Below are 26,566 nucleotides of genomic sequence, written 5' to 3'. Positions count from 1 at the left end.
TCCTACAAATAATTCAATGAGATAATCCTTACTTTAGAAAAATGCTATAAATTCACTTTTCCTATAGCTCAATACATATATTTATACTATGATATTAGATAGAAAGGCATAGATCACCCAATTCCTTAGTTTAATTCAAGTTGTTAAGAGCTGGGGTTGACTCTACAAATCCACAGAGGATATTTTATCTTGTCTACTACCAAATAATCATTCTGTCCATATGAAATTAAGTATTCATATTATGATTATATATTGTCACATACCAAAATGTTCATAAATTTGATTCAAAAATTATTAACCATAGCCTGAAGTTTTCTAGCTTTATCTTGTACCCAGAACTGATGCCCACTGACCTTTGTACCATGGTGATGATTTTTGTCGTTCACTTCACACTTCTAAGACTGATTAAGTCTCTGCATTGTTAGGTTAAAGCAACCACTTATTTTTTTCTTTCAAATGCGAACCCCAAATAGAATGACTATATGTGCTATTTTAGTCTGCTCACTGTCAACATAGTAAGGAAAGCATGATCTCTGCCAGGTGAAAGTTCACCTTGTGATATGTGTGACTTGATCTTGACAATTAACAAAAGTGCTTTAGTTTTGTTTAATTGTGGTCTATTTTGCACACTACTAAGGGAGATCTGCTATATTTTTTTTAATCCAGTGGAGAATAATATAGTATCAAATGTGGAAAATTCTCATGTTAAAGAAAAAAGCAAATTAAGCCAGACATTAGTGGTACAAACCTTTAGTCCTAGTACTTGGGAGGCAAAGACAGACAGATCTCTGACTATGAGGCCAAAGTGGTCTACAGAGTGAGCACCAAGACATCAGGACTGAGGAATAATGTCTCAAACAATAAACCGATAACAATAACAAATTAACTCAATAAGAATGCCTCAAAACAAGATATATTAACTTTCTACTCATTAATTAGCAATTTCTGTACTAAGATATGACATCTTAAGTGTCCAGGAACATTATTTTAACATATCAAATCTTTTTATTCCATACATGCACAGAGTAGTTGACATACAAATTCTTGTTTGAATTCTAGATAACTCCGTCAAAGCTTTTGCTTAAATTATAATGCTTTTACTGTTTTTTTCTATATGTCACAATATGAATCATAAATCATCAGGTAAAAAAGACAGAGGCCTTGAGAAAGTCTTTTTTTTTTCATTAAAATTCTATAAAAAAATCTAAGAAGTCAACCACAGAAAAAGAAAAAAAAATGCAGTTTTCTCAAAGCTCATTCTCTGGACAGCTTATTTTTCCTAACTTGCTGGACTCAGCTAGAGAATAACATTTTGTGGGAAAAAGCAACATCAAGGGCCTAGAAAGTGAGATTCTGTCAAATCACAGATGGTATCTGCATATGTCTGTGGTTTATAAAGCTTCTCCTATAAGCTGCTTCTCCCTCCCTCAGGAGCAAACACCAGTGTTCTGGCCAGGGCTTTGCCTACAGAATTTTATTTAGCCTTTAAGATTCTGAAAACTTTCTTCTCTGTCCTCTTGAAGACAGAGAAAGTGATCACTGTAGTGTGTGTTTAAATACTTAACATTTATAATGTTGTTTATCCTCTTTTCTTCTCTAATGGCCAATCATTATTATTATTTTTTTACAATCCTCTTTAGATGTGCTGATTTTCATCATGTCCATTCCTTAGTTGTAAGTTCCTTGAAACACTATCAGAAGAAGCTGGAAAGATGGCTCAGTGGCTAAGAGCTCTGGCTGCTTCTCCAGAGGTCTTGAGTTCAATTCCCAACAAGCACCTGGTGGCTCACAGCCATCTATAATGGGATCTGATGTCCTCTTCTGTCAGGTATGCATGCATGCAGCTAGAGCACTCACATACACAAATAAACCCTTTTTTAAAACTTGTCAAAATTGTGATAATTCTCTAATGTGTTCTGGCATTTCAATTTTACTTCTCATTCGTTACAATCTGCATTTAAAATGACATATTCAACTCCCTGTTTCTTGAAAATCTTCCAAATTAATAGTATATTATATTTTAGTCAATAAAATATACAAAGTTCAGAGCCTAGTAGTATCTGATAGATTAGACATACAGAGAGCTTCAATATACTAGATATTCAAAAATACCTCCTTGCCAAATTGTACTTTTTGAATACATTAGTAGATGATAAGGCTTACTGATGAGTTTCCCAATATTATCAGAACAAGACTTGCTAATACATTTTAGTAGAATTTCATACTCCATTTATTTCATTGGTTTCAATAACAGAAGCTTTTGAATACAAATAGCATAATCGCTGATTTGAGACAGAAACACTTTTAAACATAGAGGGGTAGGGACTTGGACAGGCCTCAGGATACTTCCATGTTTTGAAATCTGAACATAATACATAGAGATGTTTGGGCACTGATCCTCATCTTGAGGAAAAAAAATAAGTTATGAATTTTTCAGTTCAATTTGTACATGATACTTTAATTAAAATAATAAAAGATTTCCTATCTTTTATATTTAAACAAAAAATAGACAAATCACCTGTGAATATGAGTAACATTGGTGTAACTGATGGGAATCAGACAAACAACTAGAAAATAAAAAGTAAAAAGGAATTATTTTAAAGGATAGAGTATTTGCAAAATATTTAAAATGGGTTATTACAGAATTAGGCAGTATCTAATTTTTGGTCCACATGTATTCATCAGTCTGTGTTTGTCTTAAAGAAAATTATCTTTTTAGCAATCTCATGATTAAATATAAATTATACAATAAGGTCTCTGAATTTACTTTTAAATGTTTGAGTGAAGTAAATTTTATATTGAATTTTGGATGAAATAAATTCAGCCAAGACTTGATGGAAGGAATATTCAGTATATAATTTATTTATACTTTGATATGACTAATTACATGTAAAATGTAGCTTGATAGAGACAATGGCTGTTATGTATATATTTATGACTATTTTTTGACTAGAAAGACTGAGTTAAATCAATAACAAATTGATAAATACATTTACCTTGAACAGAATCATTTTATGTATAATTTATAATATAAATTTATATGTAATAAATCTCAAAGTTGCTCCATTAGAGCTTTTTACTCATTTCAAATCAGCTTACCATTTTCCATACAAATTTTCTAGACTTAGTATGTATGGCAGCTGAACAACTTTCATAGTAAGTCTCATATTTATGGACTATCTCCCTTAACCCTTCCTATGAACCACTTTTGCTTAAAAATTCAATAAGTCTATACTCTTAAGATGTCTTTGTTATATATATTTAGTTTATTAATGTCTTAATGGATTCCTGATCCTATGACAAATAGTACTTCAAAAAGCAACCCAGTGCATCTTTGATTAGAGATGAGAAAAGAACCAGGGTGCAAGAACATATGTAATTGATTTCACCCATTCTACATTACCTCTCTAAGTAAATTATTTTACTATGAACTGTATAATGTTTCTAAATACCATGACAAAAGATTTATATAAATGAGTTTTTGTAGAAGGATGGGTTTATTTGGGGTTTTATTGAGGGGGTTGTTTTGTTTTGTTTCGTTTTTAATTAGAGGCCAACTTAAAATATACTTCAAGGCCATGTGTAAAAACAAACACAATTTTGTAGATTCTACCTGGTGATACAGGCCTATCATTTGAGCATGAGGTTACTAAAGTGGGAAGACCATGAGTTAGATACCTGCCTAAGCTACAAAGTAATACCTTGTCTCACACATATGGTTTTGTATAATAAAGTAGTATCTGTAACTAATTGTCATCCTAAATATAGCCACTGACATATACATGAAACTTAAAACAGTTACCAAAGTTAAGGTTAACTTTTCAGTGTATAAAACATGTAACATTTAAGTTCTCAACACAAGGCCTATGACTATCTAGTATATGTCTTGGGCAAATATTAACATTCAAAGGAAAAATGCAGCACTAACCAAATTAACTGCCTTGTTGCAAAACATGAGCCTGAAATTGTAAATCAGTTTGCCTACATTGCCATAGTTAATTTCTTCTTGTTTCCGGGCATTATGAACTATTGTTTAAAAAGAATAAGACTGAACTTTAATGGCAAATGGATAGACTAAAACTATCAGCATCACGTGTCACATTCTTGGCAAGCGGCAAGGCCTGTTAGTGGCTGCAAAGAGAGAGGAGCTGATCAAATGTATTCCTCTGTCAAATATGACACCAGCCAGTTCTACCTCTGATAATTCTATGGAAGTAATTAAAAATGAAATTTAATAAAATACAATACTTCTGTGTGAGCATGTAGTATGGTTAGACAAAAACTTTTATGTGAGTGGATGTGTCCACAATTTGTTCATGGAGAGAGTATAGATGTCTATTTATGATCACTTTTTGTAGTCAATGACTTAAAGCTCTAATTGATCTTTCTGAGTGATCATTGAAATGATCAAATTGGAGTAACTTGACACAGAACCTGTCAAAATTATAGTCAGCATTATCCCTTCACATAGATTAAAACTGTGTCTCTGAAACATGTATAAAATATTATGTGAAGGATCAACTACAATTTTTCTCAATCCACGTCTTTTAAAAATAATATTCTGAGAATCATTGCTCTCAAACATGTATGTTCTCTCCACCGGAATTGACCTAGTTCTTTGCAATGACTGGGTAGTCTTCGGGAGCCTCAAACTTCAAGTGCTTTTTATTCTCTATGTAACACTAATGTAATTCTTATCAGGCTGATTTTAGACTTTTTTTTCACTTGTAATTATACATCTATTTATTTGTCTATACAAGTAATTTTGTTATGCTAAAGAGTGCCCCTGTCATGTAGTTTTGCAAATTGTAGGCAACTATAGCACAATGTCTTTTAATTTCTGTTTTGAGACAGTGTTTTTCTAAGTCATCCAAGCCAGGATTGAACACTCTTTACAAACCAGGCTGCCCAGATCTTGCCTTAGAATATTAACTAATAGATTATATGTCAGGCCCAGTTTTATAAAATTACTTCATCTTAAACAATCAGTGCAACAATCTTACATCATATTCAAGCTACATTATCTAAATGACTTTAACTCCACAAAAAAAGGAGTTTAAAAGACACACTCAGCCAAGAAGAGTCTAGGACACTGAGTATTCAATATTGTTTAATTATAATTATAGGCAAATCAATTTGCATATTCCAAAATTATCTACAAGATATTTATAGCTTAAAGTATTCGTATGTTGATTCAGAAATCCTCAGTATGGTGCAGCAGGGAAAATAATTCCAAATGTAGGCGTTCCTTTTCATTTAGCAATTCTACTTATGTTTTAATTGATAATCTTCTTTTGTTAGACTCTTAAGATGGACAAATGCTTAAATGGGTTTACTTCCAATGTGCAAAACAAGAAAGAGGGTGGAAATGATCTGTAATATAAAACGAAGTATACAAATATGTTAATATGCTAAAAGTGAAAGTGTGCGGGAAATACATTTCCCTTGGTTACACAACGTCTCACAGCAAATAAAATATTATGTAAAAGAGTAGCTAACTTTATCTGTTCCCTCCTCTTTATACTCTTAAATGACAACATTTTAACTAACCATGTACATATGTTCAGAACCATAATTATAAATGGCCTGAACAAAAATCCCTGAATAAATACAGAAGTTAAATAAAGAAATAGATTAAACCTAGAACTTGTGTACTTATTAACTTCATAGAAAAATGAACAGTTAAGAATAGCATTTAAAGTACTCATAAACAAGATGTTGGGAGAAATCCTATAGACAAAGTAAAAAATGCAAGTAATTAAAATCCTAATGATTATGAATCACTTTAATATAGCATTTGGATGTAATGTGTTATAAGTACAAATCAAAAGGAATTTAAACTCTGAAAACAATGAAAGTTAAATTACAATTTCAAGGCCATGATTGAGTGTATTTCAACATCTAAAATCAGTTCAAATGCTACAGCCCTTAAAAAACCCCTATATATTTCATCTAGATTAGTGATTCAACTAATTCAAAAATTTAAGTTATTAAAGCAAATTTCTGCTTTAGAAGAGTATCAGTTCTTTAAAGTTCATAAGTGGTTTAGGACATAATAACATTGCTTCAGAGTAGATCCTGATATGACAAAAGAATAATTGTATCAGAGAAAAATTATAGGACAGAAGCAAATTTCAGCAACATTTGTAATGGCTGGGAAACTACAAATTATCTTTAGTAATTACTTAAGTTTATTCTCAGAATTGATGGGTTTGGTAAACCATTCATAAGATCATAAAAATGAGGTCTGCTGAATTTAAGTACATATTAAAATGACAATTTAAATATTGCAGCATTATAAGGAAGGCAAGTTCATAGACTAAAGTAACTATAAAAGTTCTTTAGCAAAAAGACCAGAGCTTTCTTGGACAGACACTATTTTTGACATCATCCAAATATAAAGATGAAGAAAGACATAGGGGTGACTCTGAAAAGCATAATATCTAATTACAACACCACTGGCAGTGACGGATGTGAGCATACTAAGCAAAACAGTGTGCTTCACAGCTGCCTCTCCAAAGAGTTTTCATAACTTTAAATCCTATGAGTTAAGATATACCAGAAGCAAGGAACTAAAGACCAGAGTAAGGACTGGTTATTTCATGTCCTTAGAGTTACAGGGAGGCTCCAGGCAGCCACCGTTTTCAGTTAAGGGAATTAATGATGGAGCCTGGGAATAGAGCAGTGTTGCCACAGATGCAGAATATGCCAGAGATTCTGGGGATATTGAATTCCAGCAGCAGACAGGATATGGACAGGATTTGCATCTAGGTATGTGCTGCAATTTGTTTCCTGTTAAAATGAGCAAGCTCTTTGTTTACAGGAGATTTCTTCATAATCCTTGAGTCAAGGAATTTAGTAAAACAACAGCATCACCAGAGTGAGCCGGATGACCTCGGATTTGTCAAAAAGGAATAAATTGAAATTTTAAGTAAATTGGGCTCACAGATCTGGGTGTGAGAAAAGAAAAACAAGAGATTAGCAACAATCCTCTCAGAAATATTTGGCTAATAAGTAAGAGAACTTTGAGAAAAGGAGAGCATACAAAAAATGCATTTCACAGGAAAAAAAATAAAATACTTAGAAGGCTTTCATTCATTTACTTATGGTTACAACTATATGACAGAAATGTCTTTTTAAAAGGCTTTAGTAATAAAATAGTTAATGTATGGGTTTACCATCCGACGCACTGCTATGCCTCTGACTTTAGAGGAACAGAGCTATCCCAAAGATAACATCTCACAGGGAATATGCATATGCTACTAATGGGTATTAGTAAGAAAAGTCATTTTATTTTGAATTCTGTATATGCTCTCAACACACTATTGAGTTCAGCAAATTACAAAAACTCACAGAAGGCACACTGAGATAATGAAGACATTGGGAAAGATGTTACTAAACAAAGCATGTTCCTCACTTCCCATCAGCTCTAGGCTTGAATTGCTCAGAAAGAGATGCCAAAAAGATCTTTTTTTAACAAAATGGGATTTTCTAAGAAGATATCTAGAATCACTGTCAACAATAATCTAGATGCAGTATTTTTAATGTTGATATCTTTTTGTGGTGGTATAAGAGAGCTCCAAAAATTTTAAACAAACTCACAAGTTGATTTAAAAACAAAAAACAAACAAACAGAGTAGGATAGGTAGTCTAGATGCTTCTAAAGCTAAGGACCAATGGACTACAGTAAGTTTATGTAAGTCATTCCCCCTAAACAAATTTTCTCAACTTATGTGTTGAAATGCTTTTTGGTCAAAGGATTCTTTCACAGGGGTTACCTAAAGCCACCAGAAAACACTGTATTTTACATTATGATTTACAAAAACAAAATTACAGTTATGAAGTAGCAAAATATTACTGTCAGGAGTCACCACACCATGAGTAACTATACTGATGGGTACAGGCAGTAGAAAGGGTGAGAACCACTGATCTAATCAGTCTCGAAAACTCCATGAGTTTAAGTTTTTGAGACCATTACATCAGTGAAGTTGAATTACTTCATTCAATATGTTGAACATGTCAAAAATCTATTTCGCAATTTATGGAAAGAAGCTTGAGGGGAAAAAGAACATAAGTGAACATTTCTTAAAAACAATCATTGGAAACTTTTGTTTATTCCTATGCATTTATTATTCCCTTGCTTCTGTTGCCTAAATTGTACCACACTGCTGCACTGAGAAAATCGTAAGAGAATAAAAACTGTAGCACTATATACAGGAGAGGTGCCAGATATATCTGAGCATTGTTTTAATTTTTCAGGGTTTTGTTAATTACATAAGTAACACATATTGTAACAAATGAATTTCTCAAGATAATTTTTAGGTGCCTGCATGCCTCTGTGTGTGTGTGTGTGTGTGTATGTGTGCGTGTGTGATTGTGTGTGTGTGTGAGTGTGTGTGTTTGCTCACAAAACTTGTGGGGTGTATATGTAGGCTCATGTGCAAACCAGCACATGTGGACACTGTATCTTTCTCAGTCACTGGCATATCCTATTTTTTCATATTTATTCCTTATTTTATTTTATTATTTATTTTTCCAAGATAGGGTCTTTTACCAAACCTGAAACTCACAAATTCAACTAGATTAGCGAGTAGGCAATCACTGGGGCACACTCTTCTCAGCCTTTCCATTGTCCGTGTTACTCCCATTTACTGGGGTTTTAACAATCTGTACTCAGGGTGTCTTGCTTGCAAAGCCAACACTGGTCTATCTTTTCTTCTCCATGGTAAAGTATTTGCATTTCTCATTTTCTTATACTAGCCAGATAGTTTAAAATAATACACTGTTTCATTTGATCTATCTCTGCTCTATGGTAAAGTATCCCTGTTTCTTGTTTCTAGCCAGCTTATTTCAAATTATACATTGTTTCATTTGAAGGATTTGATTGCTTTAAATAAAATGTCTAAAATTTAAAACCTATCCTAAGAACCTTTATGATAAAAGCAGTTCCTTTGACTATTTCCAGGTTACATCTTGTTTTACATATACTTTATGCTCATTGTAACTAGTAAGACTTTAATGCATACTATCAAATCTTTAAAAAAATCAAATATGGACAAAAATGTATTCATATACTTTTATGCAAAAATGCATTTATAATCTGCACATTTATCTCTGTTTTTTAAAATAAAGTTGTTCAATTAAAAAAAAAAAAAAGCAGTTCAATGTCACATCTAATCTCCATAGAATGCCTTATCTCATTTTATATTATTTTGTTTAAATTGGTGAAATCAATTCTTAATTTTAGTTAAAGGTTAATTTTTTTAGTTTTTTCTAAAAAAAAAAAAAACTTTTTAAAGTTTTAGAGTTTTTATTACTCAAATAAAATGCAAGTGAGGCTAAGCTAAAAAGAAAAGGTTCAGGAAAATCTGGATAAAACGTCTGTTTCCACAATGTTGTTTTGCTGCAGGTTTGAAATGTGTAGTTCTGTAATGTAAGTGGGAAAACACAGATCAGCCTGCAGTGCTCATAGCCAAGGAAGTGATGCCAGTTGTTTTAAGTTCCATTTGAGTAAGCAGATCACACAAAAAAAATTGTGGTTGTGGTTCTACGTGTTAAGAAAGAAGGTCTGGCTTTTTAAGATGGCCACTTCAAAGTGAAAAGCAATTCCAATGTATACAAGGCGCCTTGTCCCTTTTCTTTCTTCAAAAGTTAGTATAGAGTTTTAAGAATGACAAAAATCATATGACATAAAGTGCTCAGAAGTTACTGGCACAGACAAGGTTCTAATTTGTATTTTTATCCACGTTGCCCTTTCTCATCATTATTATATAAATTAGTTATCTCACTAGACATTTTTGGAAACTTTCAAATATATAGCTCCTTCCATAAACATCAAATGTACATTACACTCATTATAAAACCAAATGCACAGTTCACAAAAGCAGAACAACAACTTCAATAATTATCTAAACATTCTGATTGAAAGCAAGTAATTAGTGTCAATTTTTAGATTTTGTAATCACATGAGGAATGCGGTCTTTAATTTCGAAGATGAGAATATTTCCATTCCTGATGACAAATGACACAGTGCTAAATCCTCTCACCATATGACAGGGGATGGTCAGAGACAGCAATACTATTCAACTAATAATAAAAAAGGCTACTCTATTAAGTTGGGGTCAAGGTGTAAATTTAAGGATAATTGTCTGAGTCTAACATGTCATAAACCTCTAAAATATTATTAATTTTAAAAAAAAGAAATATAGACAAATTTCAGGGTGAATTAAGTATGTTATAAATACAATTAGTTTCTCTGTGTTTATTCTCTACTTAGGCCATATTTCAATCCAAATACTGAGAATTTAGAACAGTGTTAATGGGCTAAACTGGATAGTAAAAAATACAGACCATGATTAGAGACTAATTTGATCTAATAGACAATATGAAAACAAATATAAATTTATCTAATAAAATAATAGATGTCTTATTTGATTCTGTTAACACACGTACTAATAAAATCAATGTTCCCTGAATTCAGGATTCTAAATGAAAATAATAGATTCTTATGAAAAAAATTACAATAAAATAAGAACAGTTCTGTTATTTATTTATAAAGATGATTACTATGATCATTATTAAAAATACATGTAACAATTTTATATATATTATAATTTACCAAGTATTGTACTCATTAGTATTGTAAAAGGAAATTTTCTTTTCTGTTGTCAGTGTATTGTATTTACCTGACAAAATATCCTTAGAGAAAATATTACTATTCATTTAAAAATATAAGCTTTGATTTCTTAGAATCATATATCGTTTTATTCTTTTCATATTGAAATTGCTCATAAAGGTTTTCTAGAATATATATTCTTAGAGTTGTACAAAACAATGAGGGAATATTCAGATTGTCTTAGAAACATTTTAGTTTTAAAAGCAAATAATGTTTCCAATCTATAATTCAGTTTGAGAAAAGCTCACTATAGTCCTTCTTTTTAATTTTTAATTAAAATTAATTTAATTTTAAAGTTAATTAAAATTAACTTCAATTTTTGCTCACTTTGAATAAACTAGAATATGTGTATATGTTTAAATTTGAAAATTTATGCACTTATGCTTTGTATAGTATAAATAAAATGAAGACTACTCAAATATCAGTGATTCACGAAAGGCATAATTAACAGGCTCTGAAATCCTAAAGTGGGATCCCCCATGGAGTCAATGGTGTTCCTATGTAAGTTGAGAATCTGAACACAGTCTTTCACCAAACACAGCATATTCACTACTGCCATCCCTGTGAGTCTGATGAGAGCCCCAGTAGGGCTCTTATTGTCTGATATGAGAAGCCATGACCTTATGGATTTATTATGTGGCTTTTGCGAATCTGTGAATTTGATGAGAGCCTGACTGTTCTTGTTATCTGATATGAAAGGCCATGGCCTCATGGATTTATTATTTGGTTTTGCATTACATAGACTTAAGGGCTAAATGTGTGTGTGTGTGTGTGTGTGTGTGTGTGTGTGTGTGTTCAGTTTGAGGGGTTTTTTCAAGGTTTTAATCTTTTCTGTTTTACCAGCCCAAATGATAAAACATCGTCAGTATTTCTCATTCATTATTCTAGCTTATATTGTAATGAACATGTTTTCTTGATACTAGAAGATGAAAACTTATCAAATGGAATGGATCTTTTAATATGAGGTAGACACTGATTTTTGACTAAGGTTTCAGAAGTTTTACATCTATCAATTATTAATTTCATGGCTTAACAAAGACAGAATTATAAATAGTATTCATCCATTACATAAAAAAAATATCATGGAGCAGATATCAAATGGGATAATTTTATCACCAAGATCCTTGACAGAAACTTGCCATATAGCCTCCGAGCTTTTTGATTGGTCATAATTACTGTATAAGATAATCCACTTAGAAAATACAGCTTCAATATTGAACTAATATTATTTGCAGTCTCAGTGCTACAAGACGATCATGGCCTCTGTCACACAATACCTCCAGCTCTGATTATGGACTTGAGTCCTCACCAGCAAACCCCTAATATCTGTAGGGAAAACTCAACATCAAGTCTACACAGCTTTTGAAGCTTGGTCTTAAGTGTTTAATATACTACACTACGATAAATTCGCTACTAGTTGATGATACCAGCCGATATCATTAGGAAACACGAGCCTAACCCAGGAGACATAACTCCGAGGTACAATGCCTGCCTGGCATGCACAAATCCCTCAGCCTGATCTCCACAATCCCTCAAATTCCCAAAAGGATTTTACTGATAAATTCAAGACTCGGGTTCCTCTGCCTTTGGTTAGCCAGCTACAGAAATCAAGTGAACAAGGCTGCCACACTCTATATAAATAAAGGCCATCTGAAAATATTTTCTATATAAAGCCAAGCATATGCTTTATTGTTAATAGACTCCTAACATCAGACTCCCATCTTCCTGCTAACTGTTCAGCTTTCCGTCCTAGATAACTGGATAAACCTAAAAATAATTTTCACCCGATTTTCTAAGTACTCAAAACTCAGAAATAAGAATGTGGAACTTCACTTCTTAAGAGGAAATACTTTGATGTAGGCTTCTGTGTGATACTTACTCAAATATGGTGGTTTGTAAGGCGCTCGTGTATTAGACAGCAATCCGTCCAGCTCCTTCCTCTCCAGGGTACCATGCAGGGCCTTCTCTTTGCCGAAAGTGGAGAAGGAACGCTCCGACCCAGGTTGAACTTCTGGAGGCTCAAAGACCTCGGTGTCTGGAACAGAGTCCATGCCGGGGACATGCAGGTTGCTGCGGTAATCCGCAGCCTGGCGTCCATCCGAAGGGACAAAAGAAGGCATCCAGCATCGGTCAGAGTGGCCTAGCGCTTTACATTCCTCCGTGCAGTTGGAGAACAGATCCATACCTGAAAGAAGAGAAATAATAGAAAGGAAAAGAGAAAAGACACGGAACTTCAGGTGTATTCAACATGTCCTGCTGTACTGTCCCGGGAGAGTCAGGTAGTCATGATAGGCGAACACCTTAGACTAATCTTAATCTGATGGGAGCCATCAACTCTTAATAGCACTTCCCCTGTGATTTAAAACAGGATTCAAAAAACAACAGCCACAACAACAAGAAAGGATCTGCGAAGAAATCTCAGATACAGTTTCTCAAATCAGAATACTGGCAGGAAAAAAATCGTTCCGGCTGTTAAATTCTTAAACCTTGAAGGAATAGTGAGTAGACGAAGAGTTGAAAAATCTTCTGCGGCTCTGGTGCTATGAAGATCCCAGCTATTGAGGCATTCTAAACTACAGTCCTTAACAGTGCGTTGTTTCTACAGTCACAGAGAAGATATGCCAAGCACTGGCAACAGTTAGCCTACAAACTTTGGATTTCAAACAGGAGGCGAACTTGGACAGAAACTCAGCCCAAACTGACAAAAAACCATTGATTAGAATTCTGACTATTCCATAAGTAGGAAAAGTATGGTTCTTAGTTTCCTGGAAATGAGTTCCTAAAGGTATCTGTCGCTGGAAGGCTGGTGATCCACATGCCTGTAAAGTGGTTATTATTTACCCAAACAAATGACTGTTAATTGGTATATTCAAGGTTATCAAATGCGGTGTGAATTGGCTACAAATAATATGGACATATTTTTTAGTGCTCTTTTGCACATAACTAGTTGTCCTAGTCAACACTAAGTTAATTTATGTGGCAAGATTGGAAATGTTACCATGAATTTTGCTACCCTCTTTAGACTGAGAAGACTGTTACGTTTTACCCGATTATGACCTAGAGAGTCTAGTTCTTGAATCACATACAAGGACTCTCTCTGTGTGTGTGTGTGTGTGTGTGTGTGTGTGTGTGTGTGTGTGTCCAGATGTAAATATGTGTGCAGATCAGATGCCATCCATTGTGTTTTGTTTGGAGTCTTAAGGGTTTTGGGAGGAGGGGGGGAGAGTTAGGCAGAGTTCTGCATGGGCCACTGATCTGGAACTTGCCAAATAAGCTCTGCTGTCTGGCTAGTGACCTGTAGTGTTCTACCTGTTTCCACCACCCCAGCTCGGAGACTGCAAGTGCATGCCAGCGCGTCTAAGGCCAACTGTATGTACTTGAGAGCTTAAACTCTAATCCCCAAGCTTCCAAACCAAGCAATTGCCTGCTTTAGGTATCTTACTAGACCAAGAAATTTTGAGATTATAGAATAGTATCTAATACCAATTTGTCTCAATTGGTCTGATCATTGAGTCAGGAATTTGCCATCTAGCCCAGGTGGACTTATAACTTGCTAAGTAGTATAGGATGGCTTAAGGCTCTTAATTGCCTTGCCTCAGTTTCCCAAATACTGAGGCCACTTCCACCATGCCAAACCTGTTATAAAGTTAGTGTATAGCACATCACAGAGAAAAACATTAAATTAAAGGATCATTCCAATGTTCTTCTAAGCATGTATTAAATGCTTTAAATAATGATAACATTTTATTGTGTTTTAAAATTATATCTATTTTCTTATTCATGTTTGTGTGTCTGTGCGAGTTTGAGAAAGAGAGAGAGAGAGGGAGGGAGGGAGAGAGGGAGGGAGGGAGAGAGGGAGGGAGGGAGGGAGGAGAGAGAGAGAGAGAGAGAGAGAGAGAGAGAGAGAGAGAGAGAGAGAGAGAGAGAGAGAGAGAATGTTTATGTGAGTATATACATGCCATGGCATGTGGTCAAGTCAGAGACAATTTGTATAGATGGTTTCTCTCCTTCCATGATGTGATTAGTAAAGATGAAACTCGGTTCATGTGATTTAGCTGCAAGGACCTTTCCCCACTGAGACATCTGGCAAGTATAATTTTGATTAATTTCAAGTAACTAAAGCATGATTAATTTATATCATAAAATCTTTGAAATGTATGAAAAACTGGGCTTTTAAAAATTAACATAGAATATTTATTTAATGAGTACCTTTTATTTTTAATTTTGCAAGTATCTAGAATTCTTTGAGCTCTCAAAAGAAGTTTTAGTGTTTCAAGCACTGTGTTATACATTGATTTACATGCAAGTATACTTGAACATGTTTGTGCAAGATAATAAATATTTAAAAATAATGAAACTTATAGAATTTGTACAATAGTTTTAGAGCTAAAGGCGATTAACTAAAAATTTATTTTTGAGGGAATAACACCAAGTTATTTACCACCTGTTAATCTCACTAAATAATGACTTTTCATTTTACACAAATCTATGCATAATGTTAAGTAAGTTTTTGATTATAACATCCTATTAATGATTGTCATTCACAAGCCTAAAAATGAACTACTGGTGGGTAATCTCTTGAGGAGTCTAAATGCTGAAACTAGGATTACAAAATCTGACGTGGAACTCAATGAAAATCCTGCAGATATTTTACAACACTCTATAAACATCCTATCTCTGCAAGAAGATATGCATGTTAAAAGAGAAAGATTACATTCATGTTACATGTTCATATGGTGTATGGGCTGCATCCCAAAAACATGGCTCATATTTGGGTCCACTGATACTTAAATTTCATCTATTTGATATCGTGGTGGGAAAAAAACAAGGCTCTTCTATATCACAGAAGTCACATTTAAGAGAAATTAATTATGTATAAGTATTATAACACTAAATTGGATGCCCACTGTGCATGGTGCACAGAATCAACTAAGTACAGCTCATAGGAGCTCTGAGAGACTGAAGCTCAGGAACCCTGTATGGGTCTGAGGTAGGTACTCTGCAAATATGTTAATGGTGTTCTGTTGGTGTTCTTCTGGGACTCCTGACACTGCTAGTTAGGGTACCTCTGACTCTTTACCTACACTTGGGAACCTTTTCCACCTAGTTGGGTTGCCTTATTCATCCATAATTTGAGGCTTTGTGTCCCAGTCAAATCATATCTTGCTAGGCCATGTTGGGTGGATATTCCTGGAAGGTCTGCTTTTTAAAAAAAAAAAATCCTAGGAGTGGAGAAGGGAAGTTATTCGACAGATTAGGAGAAGTAGGGGAAAACTGTAGTCAGATGTAACACATGAGAGGAAATAAAAGTTTTAAAAAATAAACAAGATAATAAATTGAATAATTGATAGACGTTTAAGTTCAAAAATTAATATACAATTGTTATATTGAGTCATTAAAAGATAGGCACTAATGCAACATTTTCCAATTAATAAAGTTTTCTGCATATAACTGGTGCATATCATTTTAAATGGGCAAATACATCTAAGCACATGAAGATGGACTTTTTCATTTGTCATTTAGATAAATAGTTTGAAAATAAAATAAATGTATCCCATTAAGGGTCCTCACATGGGGGAGCTGGTAGATGACTAAACGCTTTTTTATCATTTATCATTTTTCATGTATTCCTGTCCAAGCATTCATTGCAATTCAGGTTACTCTCATCTTAATAATAAGCCAACTTCAGTGATATTTTTCAATGATATCAGAAGGTGTTTGGTAGAAATACTTTTATATATAATTGTGTTTTGAATTGTATATGTTTTTCATCTTGCAAATAGGTGATTTTTTTCTATATATGCTAATTACTAGGGATTTGTCAAAATTTCCTCAGATTATATAAAAATTTTTTATGAACTGAGAATGTGTAAAAAGTACACACTGCATGTTATTGACAAAAATTAAGGAACATTGGAAGCTTGGTAGAAACAGTGTCACTCAATAAGAGAGAAGATTGTTGAGCAATGTTTTAAATAAATGTATGAACCAATAGCGTGGGATGCTTTGGCAATATTATATATTATTATACATAATTGGAATGGAAGGTGAAGGCTCTTGAATAGGGCCTGAGCATTTCACCAGTTTTATCAGTAAAATAAGTGGATCTATTTCTCATGAGGAAAAATCAGATACAGAAATGAAAATGAAAACCACATAATAATCAATAAACTTCAAATAAGCAACAGAGAAATTAATAGAAAATGGACTTTTTCATTTGTCATTTAGATAAATAGTTTGAGAATGCAATAAATGTATCCCATTAAGGGTCCTCACACGGGGGGGGGGGTTGTTAGATGACTAAACGTTCTTTTATCATTTATCATTCGTCACATTGACCATGTAACTTTAATTACCAAGTACATAGAAATGCATTTAACTTGTTTTGAAAATGTGACCATACTGCACCAATTCCAGTACCTGTGATGTAAATCAGAGCATCACTAGTTCTTATGGCTCAAATTAAAGTCCCCAAATTTAGTAAGTTTAACTTATTGTTTTCTCTATCATATGCATTTACAAATAAACTTATTTTATGTGTATAGACATGAAAAACACAGGACATATTTTAAAAATACTACTTAGTATCTGTTTACTATTAATTATTCAAATACTATTGAGGATAAATACTAAATGCCTTAAAGTATGACATTTTCCTGAGATCATTATTTCTAATCATTTCTGTCCAGTCCTCAGGAATAAGCTATTTTGCAATTATGACAGCTGATATGAGAGACAGCCTGTTCAAAGAGAGACTCAGCTACATTTTGAGATATTTATATTTTAGTCAGTAGCAGTAGATGGTCCTGCTGAGACCTGCTATGCTTAAGGAAATTAGAAGTGTATCCAGTTTGCGTTCCTTCCAAATCAATACTCTTTCTAATCAAACCTTCAGTATATATGACAAAACAAATTTATAGAAAACAAAATTCATTTCTGAGAACATTTCTAGCCATCTTTCTAAGTATCTTAATGTATTTCATAGATATTAACTACAGTTATAAGAACATGCCAGGGTCAGATATTTATTATTACAACTAACATTAAAAAATAAAAAATGCACATAAAATCCTGTCTTTTCCTCTCACCAGTGAAAATGCATATAGCTTTGTCCACATTCTTTCAGTATATTGTCTTCTATATATTTTTCAATTATAAGCCTACTCACATTATCAGAATATATCTCAGAGACTTATCAGAAAATTGAACAAATTCCTGTAAACAACTAGAGTGAATTCTCTTTATTTATAAATCAAGGCTTTATTTGCCAACATCTGAAATCTTACTGAAATGAAGAAAAGATCTTTGTAAGTGATGAAAATTAAGAACTCTCTTGCAGATGTCGTTAACTTCCAATGGTCTAGTATAATACATGATATACTTTACTCTTTATATTTAATATACTGATAATTTAAGTTATTTAATTTTCAATTCATATTCAATAGTTTGCCATGCATTATGTACAAATATCTTAACCTTTTAACAACAAAAAAGTGTAAGACGAAACTGTCAATTTTTAGTTGTTAAACATGACTAAATTACCTAGGATTTTACTTGGTATATCTTTTGAAAGAGATAGGCATGAAAATTAATTTATAACTTATAATATTTTCATGGCACCGAAATTTAATGAAGACTAGTTTTTTACAAATGCATAGATTTGTGTAAATATACCTCAATGATATTAATAATGTCTAAAATCATATAACTAAGAGGTTATATCCTTATTTTAAGATAGAAAATTAAATGTTCTAACATACTGACTTAGTAAGGAAGCTTGGAAATTTTCTTTAACCTATTTTTTAGCCCTTTAGCTGTGGTTAATCAGTTTTCCCTCCTGTGATGGCTTTTGCAGGCCTTCACCACATCTTCCTGGACTTCTGCCATATCTAACCGATACATCAATAGTGCACTGAAAAAAAAGAAACGGAAAGCACCTTCACAAGGCTATGGAAAGCAAAGTGTCACAGAGCAGTGGTCAAGCCCAATAGTTTTGTGCTTGGAGCCAGGTGCAGTGGCCAACTGAGAAAGCTCATGTGACTCTCTGCAGCTGCCTTCTTGTCAGCAGCCTTTCTGTGAAGGTTTGGGACTGCTGCAGCCTTAGAGGCAGAAAATCAAGAAGGCAAAAATTAAAGGACAAAAAAAATGGAAACAGTTCAGGAAAGGATAGATTTCATGTGCAGATAAGTACGTATGAGGTACAGTTATCAGAAAACATTAAAGAAGTAGAAAAGTTACAATTTGAACAGGTGAAACGGTAGGCTACATTGTGCACTGGGAAGAGATCCAAGTTCAGGGGAGAATTCAGGATCTTTAATCTTTCCCCGCTCACTCCATTCAGTTTACATTTTCATCTAACATGCCTAGTGAGATCGGTTTAATTAGCTAATTTTGTACATTTAGAAGATCACCACAAGTTCCCTTTACAAGGAAATAAATCACATTTTTTTTAAACAACCTTCACTTCTGAAATATTCCTGTTACTCTCTGTCTGACTCATAATATAAAACACTAATATGAGCTTTAAGACATCACTTATTAAAAGACATTTTCATATTATGCTTCCAAATTTTTACTTTCAAACAACTCGGAATACATCTTACTATAAAATTAAGCATATTACAACTGATCAATTCAACATAAAGGTGCAATTACTTCTCTCTGTAAGTGCTTCCTTACAAGTGCAAAACAGCAATTATTGTGCCCAGTATATTTTGTCTACACTGTTGCCACTAAGCTGAATAAATGGAGTGGTAATCCTATATGACTTTTACACATTTAACAACTTAGATATGGGGGCAAAAAGTTCAGCACTTAGATGATGAAAACTAAACATTGCCGTGCTATTTAAAACGTGTTGCAGAATACTTTTTAGCATTTTAACAGCCCTTAAAAGTCTCTAAAATCCCAACAGTCTTTGAAAAAAATCATTAGCAAAATAGCAACACTGTGCAGTGAAATAAAATAGCTCTCCTGAAGACAGGCTACCAGGAGTATCTATGTAACAAATCTAGCCTTTCTTGAGGACTTTTATTCATTCCTTTTCCTTTGCATAGATTATTAGGCTCATTTTGTATTTCTAAGTGACCAGGCTGACTAAAATGCTCACTCAGACTGGGGTGCTACTTAAAGAAAAAGAAAGAAAACCACAAAAGGGAATGGGTGGGAAAGAAATAAAATATATGCAGAGAAACATGTAGCAGTTTTCTTCTGCCAAGCCTTTTGTTGTCAGAGGCTGGGGTTAAATTAGAAACTTCCAGAAAATAGAAACGCCTAGTTCTAAATGTACAGTTTTTAAATGATAACAATAAATCATATACCACATATAGGGCAAACATGAAAGGGACTTTGTACTCACATATAAACTGCTGGCAAGATCTGGTTTGTTGTCAGGATCCCAGACACTAAATAGATACTCTGTTCACTTAGCGTGAAGGCCCGCAAGGGGCAGGGACCTCCGGGGATTCTTGGCAGTTCTCAAGTCTCATTAGGTCTGCATATTAATGACTTGCAGCAATATAAAGAGACCCTTGAGCAGCCTTTTTCCCCCCTTTCCTCCTGCCTGGGTTTCCCAAGACTAAGCAGCCACAGATAGAGCACACATCAGCCAACTGAGAAGCTTGTAACAACCACTGCTGCCAGGCCCCACTGGGTGTGCATTGCCCTTTGACACAGTGCCTCAGTACCATTCCCAAGGCTACCAAGTGTGTCAATCACTTTATGGCATAAAATCAAGGTCAAGTCTCAAGAGAAATAGGTGTCTCCCAGAGGTCACCCATCACTGGACATTTCAGATGTTTCAAAAATTCCCCAGGCTTTCCCATTTCCTTGTGTTTCAAATAAACACACAGAATTAAGAAGAAAGAATTCAGCAAACATCTTTCATGGGTGAAATCAAATAGAAGTAGGAAAAAAAAGAAGCAAATGATTTTATTTCATCTTAAACACATAGTTTATTTCTTATAGATTCTTTTAGTGTTAGTAATTAGTTTTAGATCTTACACATCCTTAAAGAACAAACTTACTTGAAATTTGAAGCAAAGTGTAGTATAAAAGTTACGTTGTATTACATCTGTCACCTTTGACCCACATAGACAAATGCTTGAGTTCAGCTTTTGATACTTGTCAAAATATGAGATCAAAGATGCTCAGACAACACTAATTATCAAATGTCTATTACTAATGTTCTGAAGCCCAGAGACCCAAGACTGGAAACTAGACTTTCAACCCACTAGTGACTTTTAACATCACCTCTTCTCAAGTGATTTTGGTATGCAAAATACATTCTTTGGGCTGCACAAAGTTTAGATTCTAGGGCCCAATCATGTGCTATTGGTCAACCAATCCCTAACCTCAATACTCTAAAGAGATGTAACATGTCACAACCTTTTTTTTGAGCATACAATGACAAATATAAGACGGACCATTCCCATCCATTGGAGATGTATTTATATAAACAGCTATATACTGGATATTTAGATTGCTCTTTGGTCACACTTACCAGCTGACTGGCCACGGTTGGTGACATCATGGTCACTGTCGCCCTGTTCACTGTCTCCATGGCCGCTGTCCTTAGAGCTTACTATGTCAGCTTCCTGGAATGCAGAACTAGGAACATAAAAAGGAGAAGGTTAGAATTGGAAAAAAAAAAAGAAAAGATGAAGAGACACAGAAAACATTCTTCTGCCACCACATGGTCACAGATGTGTGCTGCAGACTCTTGGAATTTCCACAGGAAGCTCATTTTTACCACTTCCATGTAACTCCCTAAAAATGGACACTTCACAGTCCCTTGCAACATGACACATGTGAAGTTTTAGTACTGGAGCTTAGTACATGTATGTCTTTTTAAATAAGATATATATGAACATGTGTGTGGATAAGTCATGGAAGCTGGCAAAGTGCTTTGTAATTATTTATATAAATAAAAATATATTGTATAGCCAACATTACAGAGGTAAATAAATTATATACAGTAGTCACTCGTGCCTCAATTTAAAATGCTTTATCCATTGTGTCTTTTCATATGAAATAACACACCTACTTCCTACTTATACTAGGTAGGTCACACACAAAACTAAGGATTGAAAATAGTTCATACCTGTTAACTCGGCGAGGTCTGTCAACTAGATAGCTGAGCTCTGCTCGCTGGTGTTTATTCTAGGAGAAAAATAAATAAATAAAGAGCACTAAAATTCAAGGGTGTAATAGCCATCCTGCTTCCGAATATCAGAACTATAGTGAATGTAAGCTTTTGCACACGCGCGTGCACACACACATATGTTTTTATGTATTTTTATTTATTTTAAGGATATTTTAAGGAATTTTAAGGTTTTCATAAGACCTGGTGATTGCTGGCTGGGAACAGGAGAAATGTCTAGGACACATTTGAATCTAGATTTCTTTAATTCAGGTGTAATGGTTTAAAAAAAAAAAACAGATTTGCTGGCCCACAGTTAATGTGTCTTAAAAGGAGAATGCAAAACAAACAAACAAACAAACAAACAAAATCCTTATACCTAGGCTTAATAAACTGTTGTGTCTACCATAAAATTGCCCTAATTGTCATCAGCATCTTGTCTTTCAATAATCTATGGAGTGTTTAAGTGGATATGAATGGACACAAGAAAAAGAAAAAAAAACCAGCACGCTCAATAAGAAAAGGTTTGGATATTTTCTCAAATTATTTTGTTGTTTATTTTTGAAAGGTACTTAGGATACAATTTAGCTATACAAATATTCGTGAAAGTCAACGAGTTATATCTGAAACTCAAAATAAGAAGATGCCAAGAAAGACTGTCATAGCCCTGTTCCATCTTCCCTCCAGAGGCCCTCTGTAGGCTCGCCAAGGCCCACACACCTTCTCAGTCCAAACTTAGTTTTGCATGGTTTTCCCACCTCCCAACCTTCAACTTTGCCACTGTCTCTACCTTTTAAAAAGAAATTGACAAATGAAATTCTTTGACGAAGAAAGAAGCCAACAGTAGGCAATTCCTTCAGAACAAAACATAACAACAACAAAAAAGTGGCAAGAAAGTAATTATTACTGAACCGATATATTTAAGACAATTGTTCAAGCTTTCAGTTAGTTTACTGTGACAGGGTTCTGTGCCAAAGGAACTTCATTCAAATTCACACCATGTGGGCCTTCAGCTTCAAGAGACTGTGTTAAAGCTGTCCAGAGAAGAATTGACTTGATGGTTGTGTGTTTTTGTTTTTTCTTTTGTTTTCTTTTTCTTTTTTCTTTTTTTTCAGAGAAGAAACTGATCACTTAAACATGCAATTCAATTTAGGCAACCCTATAAAGTTAGACAATCTATCGCTCAGTGGTACACGCGACTAAAAACAGCGATAAACAAGCCAAAATTGAACCAACTTTATTAATGCCTGGGACAGATGCAAAGAGAAAAAGACCTTTGTCAGTGAAAGGTCCCTCCCCCACCCCTCCCTCTCCCTCCATGCTTTTTCTCATATATCCCCCATGTTTCGAAGAAGGCAGAACCTTAAATATAGTAGAGGGCGGAGGAAGCTCAGAGGTTGCAAAGAAGCAAAGGGGGAGGGGATGAAAATAAAATCAAAGGGGTGGAGCACAGTCAGGAACAAGGAAGTTAGGTTACACACCAAGAGGTGAGAAAAGGTGACCCCCCCCCCCCAAATGCTCACCTTCCCAGGGCTAGACAAACACACTAACATCTTAAAATACACAATGCACCGGAAGCGATGCAGGGCTGGGCTAAAGGAGGCTTTCTGATGGAGGAGATGAGAGATGGTAGTTCTTTCGCTTCAGCCTTACCTCGTTGGACAAAATGCTTCCGTTGGAAATGATGTCTGGTTGCTGGTCGCTGTACCCGGTGACGATGGCTCCACAGGGATTGTGCTCAGCGTCTGTACTCCGGGAAGGGCTGCAGGGCTTCAGGAACATCAGGTCGGTCTTGGCGGACTCCGGGGTGAGGCAAACCTGATAGCAATAGTTCTGATTGTGGTGATGGGAACCGAAGCCTCCGGACTCCTCAACCGGCACCTGGGCCGGGTTGCTAGGGACGTTGGCGCTCTGCACCAGCATGATGTCTGACTTGCTGAGTTTCTTCTTGCGCGCCCGGGCTTGGCGGCCGCAGCAGGTGGAGCTCCCATTGCCACAGCAGCAGCAGCAGAGGCAGCAATCACTCGCTAGACAGGTGTAGATGTTAAGTTTTTTCTCTTTTTGACAGCGCACGGCCAACACGATCATGGCCAGCAGGAAGATGAAGGACACCGAGCCCAGTGCGATGATGAGGATGAGTGTGAGGTCTAGTGACGTTTCCCCACCCCCAGAGCGGCTGGGGCGCAGGTGTTCCCCGGACCCTCCGCCCCCGCCCCCTCCCTGGGGTTCCACAGCTCCATCCACCAGCTGAACCACCAGGGTGGCCGTGGAGGACAGGGGCGGCTGCCCATGGTCGCGCACCTCGATTACCAGCTCATAAGGCCGCTGGGGGTCGCGCTTGGCTGGTACCCGGCGTGCGGTGCGGAGCTCTCCGGTGCGCCAGTCCAGTCGGAATAGGTTCATTTCGTTGCCCCGCACTATGCTGTAGGTGAGCCTGGCGTTCTCGCCGTCGTCCGCGTCCACTGCGGCCACACGGGTGAGCAGGTAGCCGGGTTCGGCAGAGCGCGGCAGCACCTCGCGGGCTGGAGTCCCATTGCGCCCCGGAAGGGGCGCCACGATGGCGGGGGCGTTGTCATTCTGATCCACTATCAAGATGTTGACCGTGGCGTTGCCGGCCAGCGCCTGGGGACTGCCGGCGTCTCGGGCTTCCACTTGAAAGCTGAAGTCCTTGATCTGCTCATAGTCGAAGGACCTCAGGGCGTACAAGTAGCCGTTGTCTGAGTTGATGGACACGTACGTGAAGACGCTCATTCCCTGGATCTGGCACTCTAGGATAGAGTAGGTTAATTTTGCATTGGCCCCTTCGTCGCGGTCCGTGGCGCTCACCGCGTAAATGTAGGCACCAGGCACATTGTTTTCTGTCACATACACGTCGTAGACTGGCTGGCTGAAGCGCGGCGCATTGTCATTCACATCTGACACTTGAACCTGGATCGACTTACTGGTGGAGAGTGCAGGCTCGCCCAAGTCGCGGGCCACCACGGTCAGGGTGTAAGAGTCCCCAGCCTCTCGGTCCAGCGGGGCTTCTGTCACTATAGTGTAGTAATTCTTGAAGGAAGACTTGAGGCGGAACGGCACGTCTCCTAGCAGCTCGCACTGCACCTGCCCATTCTCCTCCGAGTCCCGATCGGTCACGCTGAACAGAGCCACCACCGTGCCAGGGGCCGCACCCTCGCTCACCGCCTCTTTCACTGTGCTGAAGCTGATCTCTGGTGCGTTGTCGTTGGCGTCCAGCACCCTCACCAGAACCTTGCAGTGCGCAGGCACAGCATTGGGACCCAAGTCCTTGGCTTGGACATACACTTGGTACACTGGGCTCTCTTCATAGTCCAGCTCGCCGCTCACCTCTAGCCGGCCGGTGCGCGGCGACAGTCCGAAGAGCTCCCGAGCCCTAGGCGAAATGTGACTGCTGAACGAGTACACAACCTCGCCGTTCTGGCCTTCATCGGGGTCGGTGGCATTAAGCTGGATCACTAGTGTGCCGGGGGGAGAATTCTCTGGTAGGGAAACAGTATAGACGGGTTGGTCAAACGCCGGCACATTGTCGTTGGAGTCCAGCACTCGGATAGTGAGCAAGGCCGTACCAGTACGCTGCTGCTGGGGGGGCAGGCCGGCTCCCCCACCGCCTCCCCCTCCTTCCCCTCCTCCTCCCCCTCCTCCCCCATCCACCGCGGTCAGCACGTAGCGGTGCACCGCTTGCTGTTCTCGGTCCAGTGGCTTCTCCAGGACCAGCTCGGCGAACCGGTTGCCATCTCCCTGGGTCTGCACGTCTAGCGAGAAGTAGCTATTTGGGGTTATCTCGTAGTCTCGCAAGGAGTTAGTCCCCACGTCTGGGTCGAAGGCGCTCTCCAAGGGAAAGCGGGTGCCTGGCGTGGCGCTCTCTGAGATCTCCACTGTCAGGTCGGGCTCTGGGAAGGAGGGAGGGTTGTCATTGATGTCCAGCACTTCGATCTCCACGCGGAACAGTTCCAGCGGGTTCTCCAGAAAGACCTCCAGGTGCAGGACACACGAAGGGCTCTGCTTGCAGATTTGCTCACGATCTATCTTTTCGTTCACGTACAGAACCCCGGTCTCCAGATTGAGGTCCAAGTAAGGGGTCCGTGAGTTGGCCACCGTCTGAAACCTGCGAGCTGAAAGTTTTGTAATGTCCAAGCCCAGGTCTTCCGCGATATTCCCCACGAAAGTGCCATGTTCTTCCTCCTCCTGCACAGTATAATGAAGCTGAGAAAAGACTCCGTCCACCATCCAGAGCAAGGCAAAGAATAACAGCATAATCATTTCCAAAAGGAAAGAAAGCAGCTCTCCCGTAGCCAGCCAGCCACCCGATCACCTCCCCCCAATCACCAAAAAATATATATATTAAAAAATATAAATAAAAGTGTGCTGCGTGGGGGAGCTTCTTGACTGTCTTAATTTTTTTTTATTATTCCTTTTGCTTCATTTTAGAGTGTCTCCAAATCCAGCCTCATTTTTCAGTCTTAGCTCAGAAAGGGTGACAGATGTACCCTATGCTCGGCTGTAATCTTCCCACTGACCAATTAATAAAATAACGATCATACAATAGTCAGCCTTCTTTATTCCGACCGTGTTGGCGCAACGCGGCGCTGGCAAATCCCAAGGAGGAAATTTCGATATTTCAAGACTGTCCTAGGTTTGTCTTCTTGCTGATGGGAGGAGAATGTGGAGGAGGAGGAAGAGGAGAAAGAGGAAAAGAAGGAAGAGGAGATGCTGCCGGCACCACTGAACATGCC

At 36.8% G+C, this 26,566-nt stretch overlaps 1 protein-coding gene across 2 annotated transcripts in view; it reads right to left on the bottom strand.

Moving 5' to 3' along the window:
* PCDH10 (protocadherin 10) overlaps window positions 1–26,337 on the bottom strand; it is a gene marked incomplete at its 3' end in the record, with an annotated part of 57,008 nt that extends 30,671 nt beyond the window's left edge. The window contains exons 1-5 of one of the 2 annotated variants that reach the window (XM_080929166.1): window positions 23,469–26,337; window positions 21,777–21,835; window positions 21,177–21,283; window positions 12,555–12,860; window positions 5,333–5,373 (exon numbers count right to left, since the gene is read on the bottom strand). In XM_080929166.1, coding sequence (XP_080785292.1) covers window positions 5,333–5,373; window positions 12,555–12,860; window positions 21,177–21,283; window positions 21,777–21,835; window positions 23,469–26,093 — 3,138 coding nt within the window. In that variant the 5' untranslated portion in view covers window positions 26,094–26,337. Of the gene's footprint in view, window positions 1–5,332; window positions 5,374–12,554; window positions 12,861–21,176; window positions 21,284–21,776; window positions 21,836–23,468 lie in introns of those variants that run through there. The other variant, XM_080929165.1, reaches the window with a different exon arrangement.
* Window positions 26,338–26,566: the final 229 nt, after the last annotated feature.

This window comes from Micromys minutus, assembly GCF_963924665.1.
Source record: "Micromys minutus genome assembly, chromosome: 15".
Taxonomy (NCBI): Eukaryota; Metazoa; Chordata; class Mammalia; order Rodentia; family Muridae; genus Micromys; species Micromys minutus.
The sequence above is the reverse complement of the archived record's forward strand: the minus strand, read 5'-3'. Positions and strand labels throughout refer to the sequence as shown.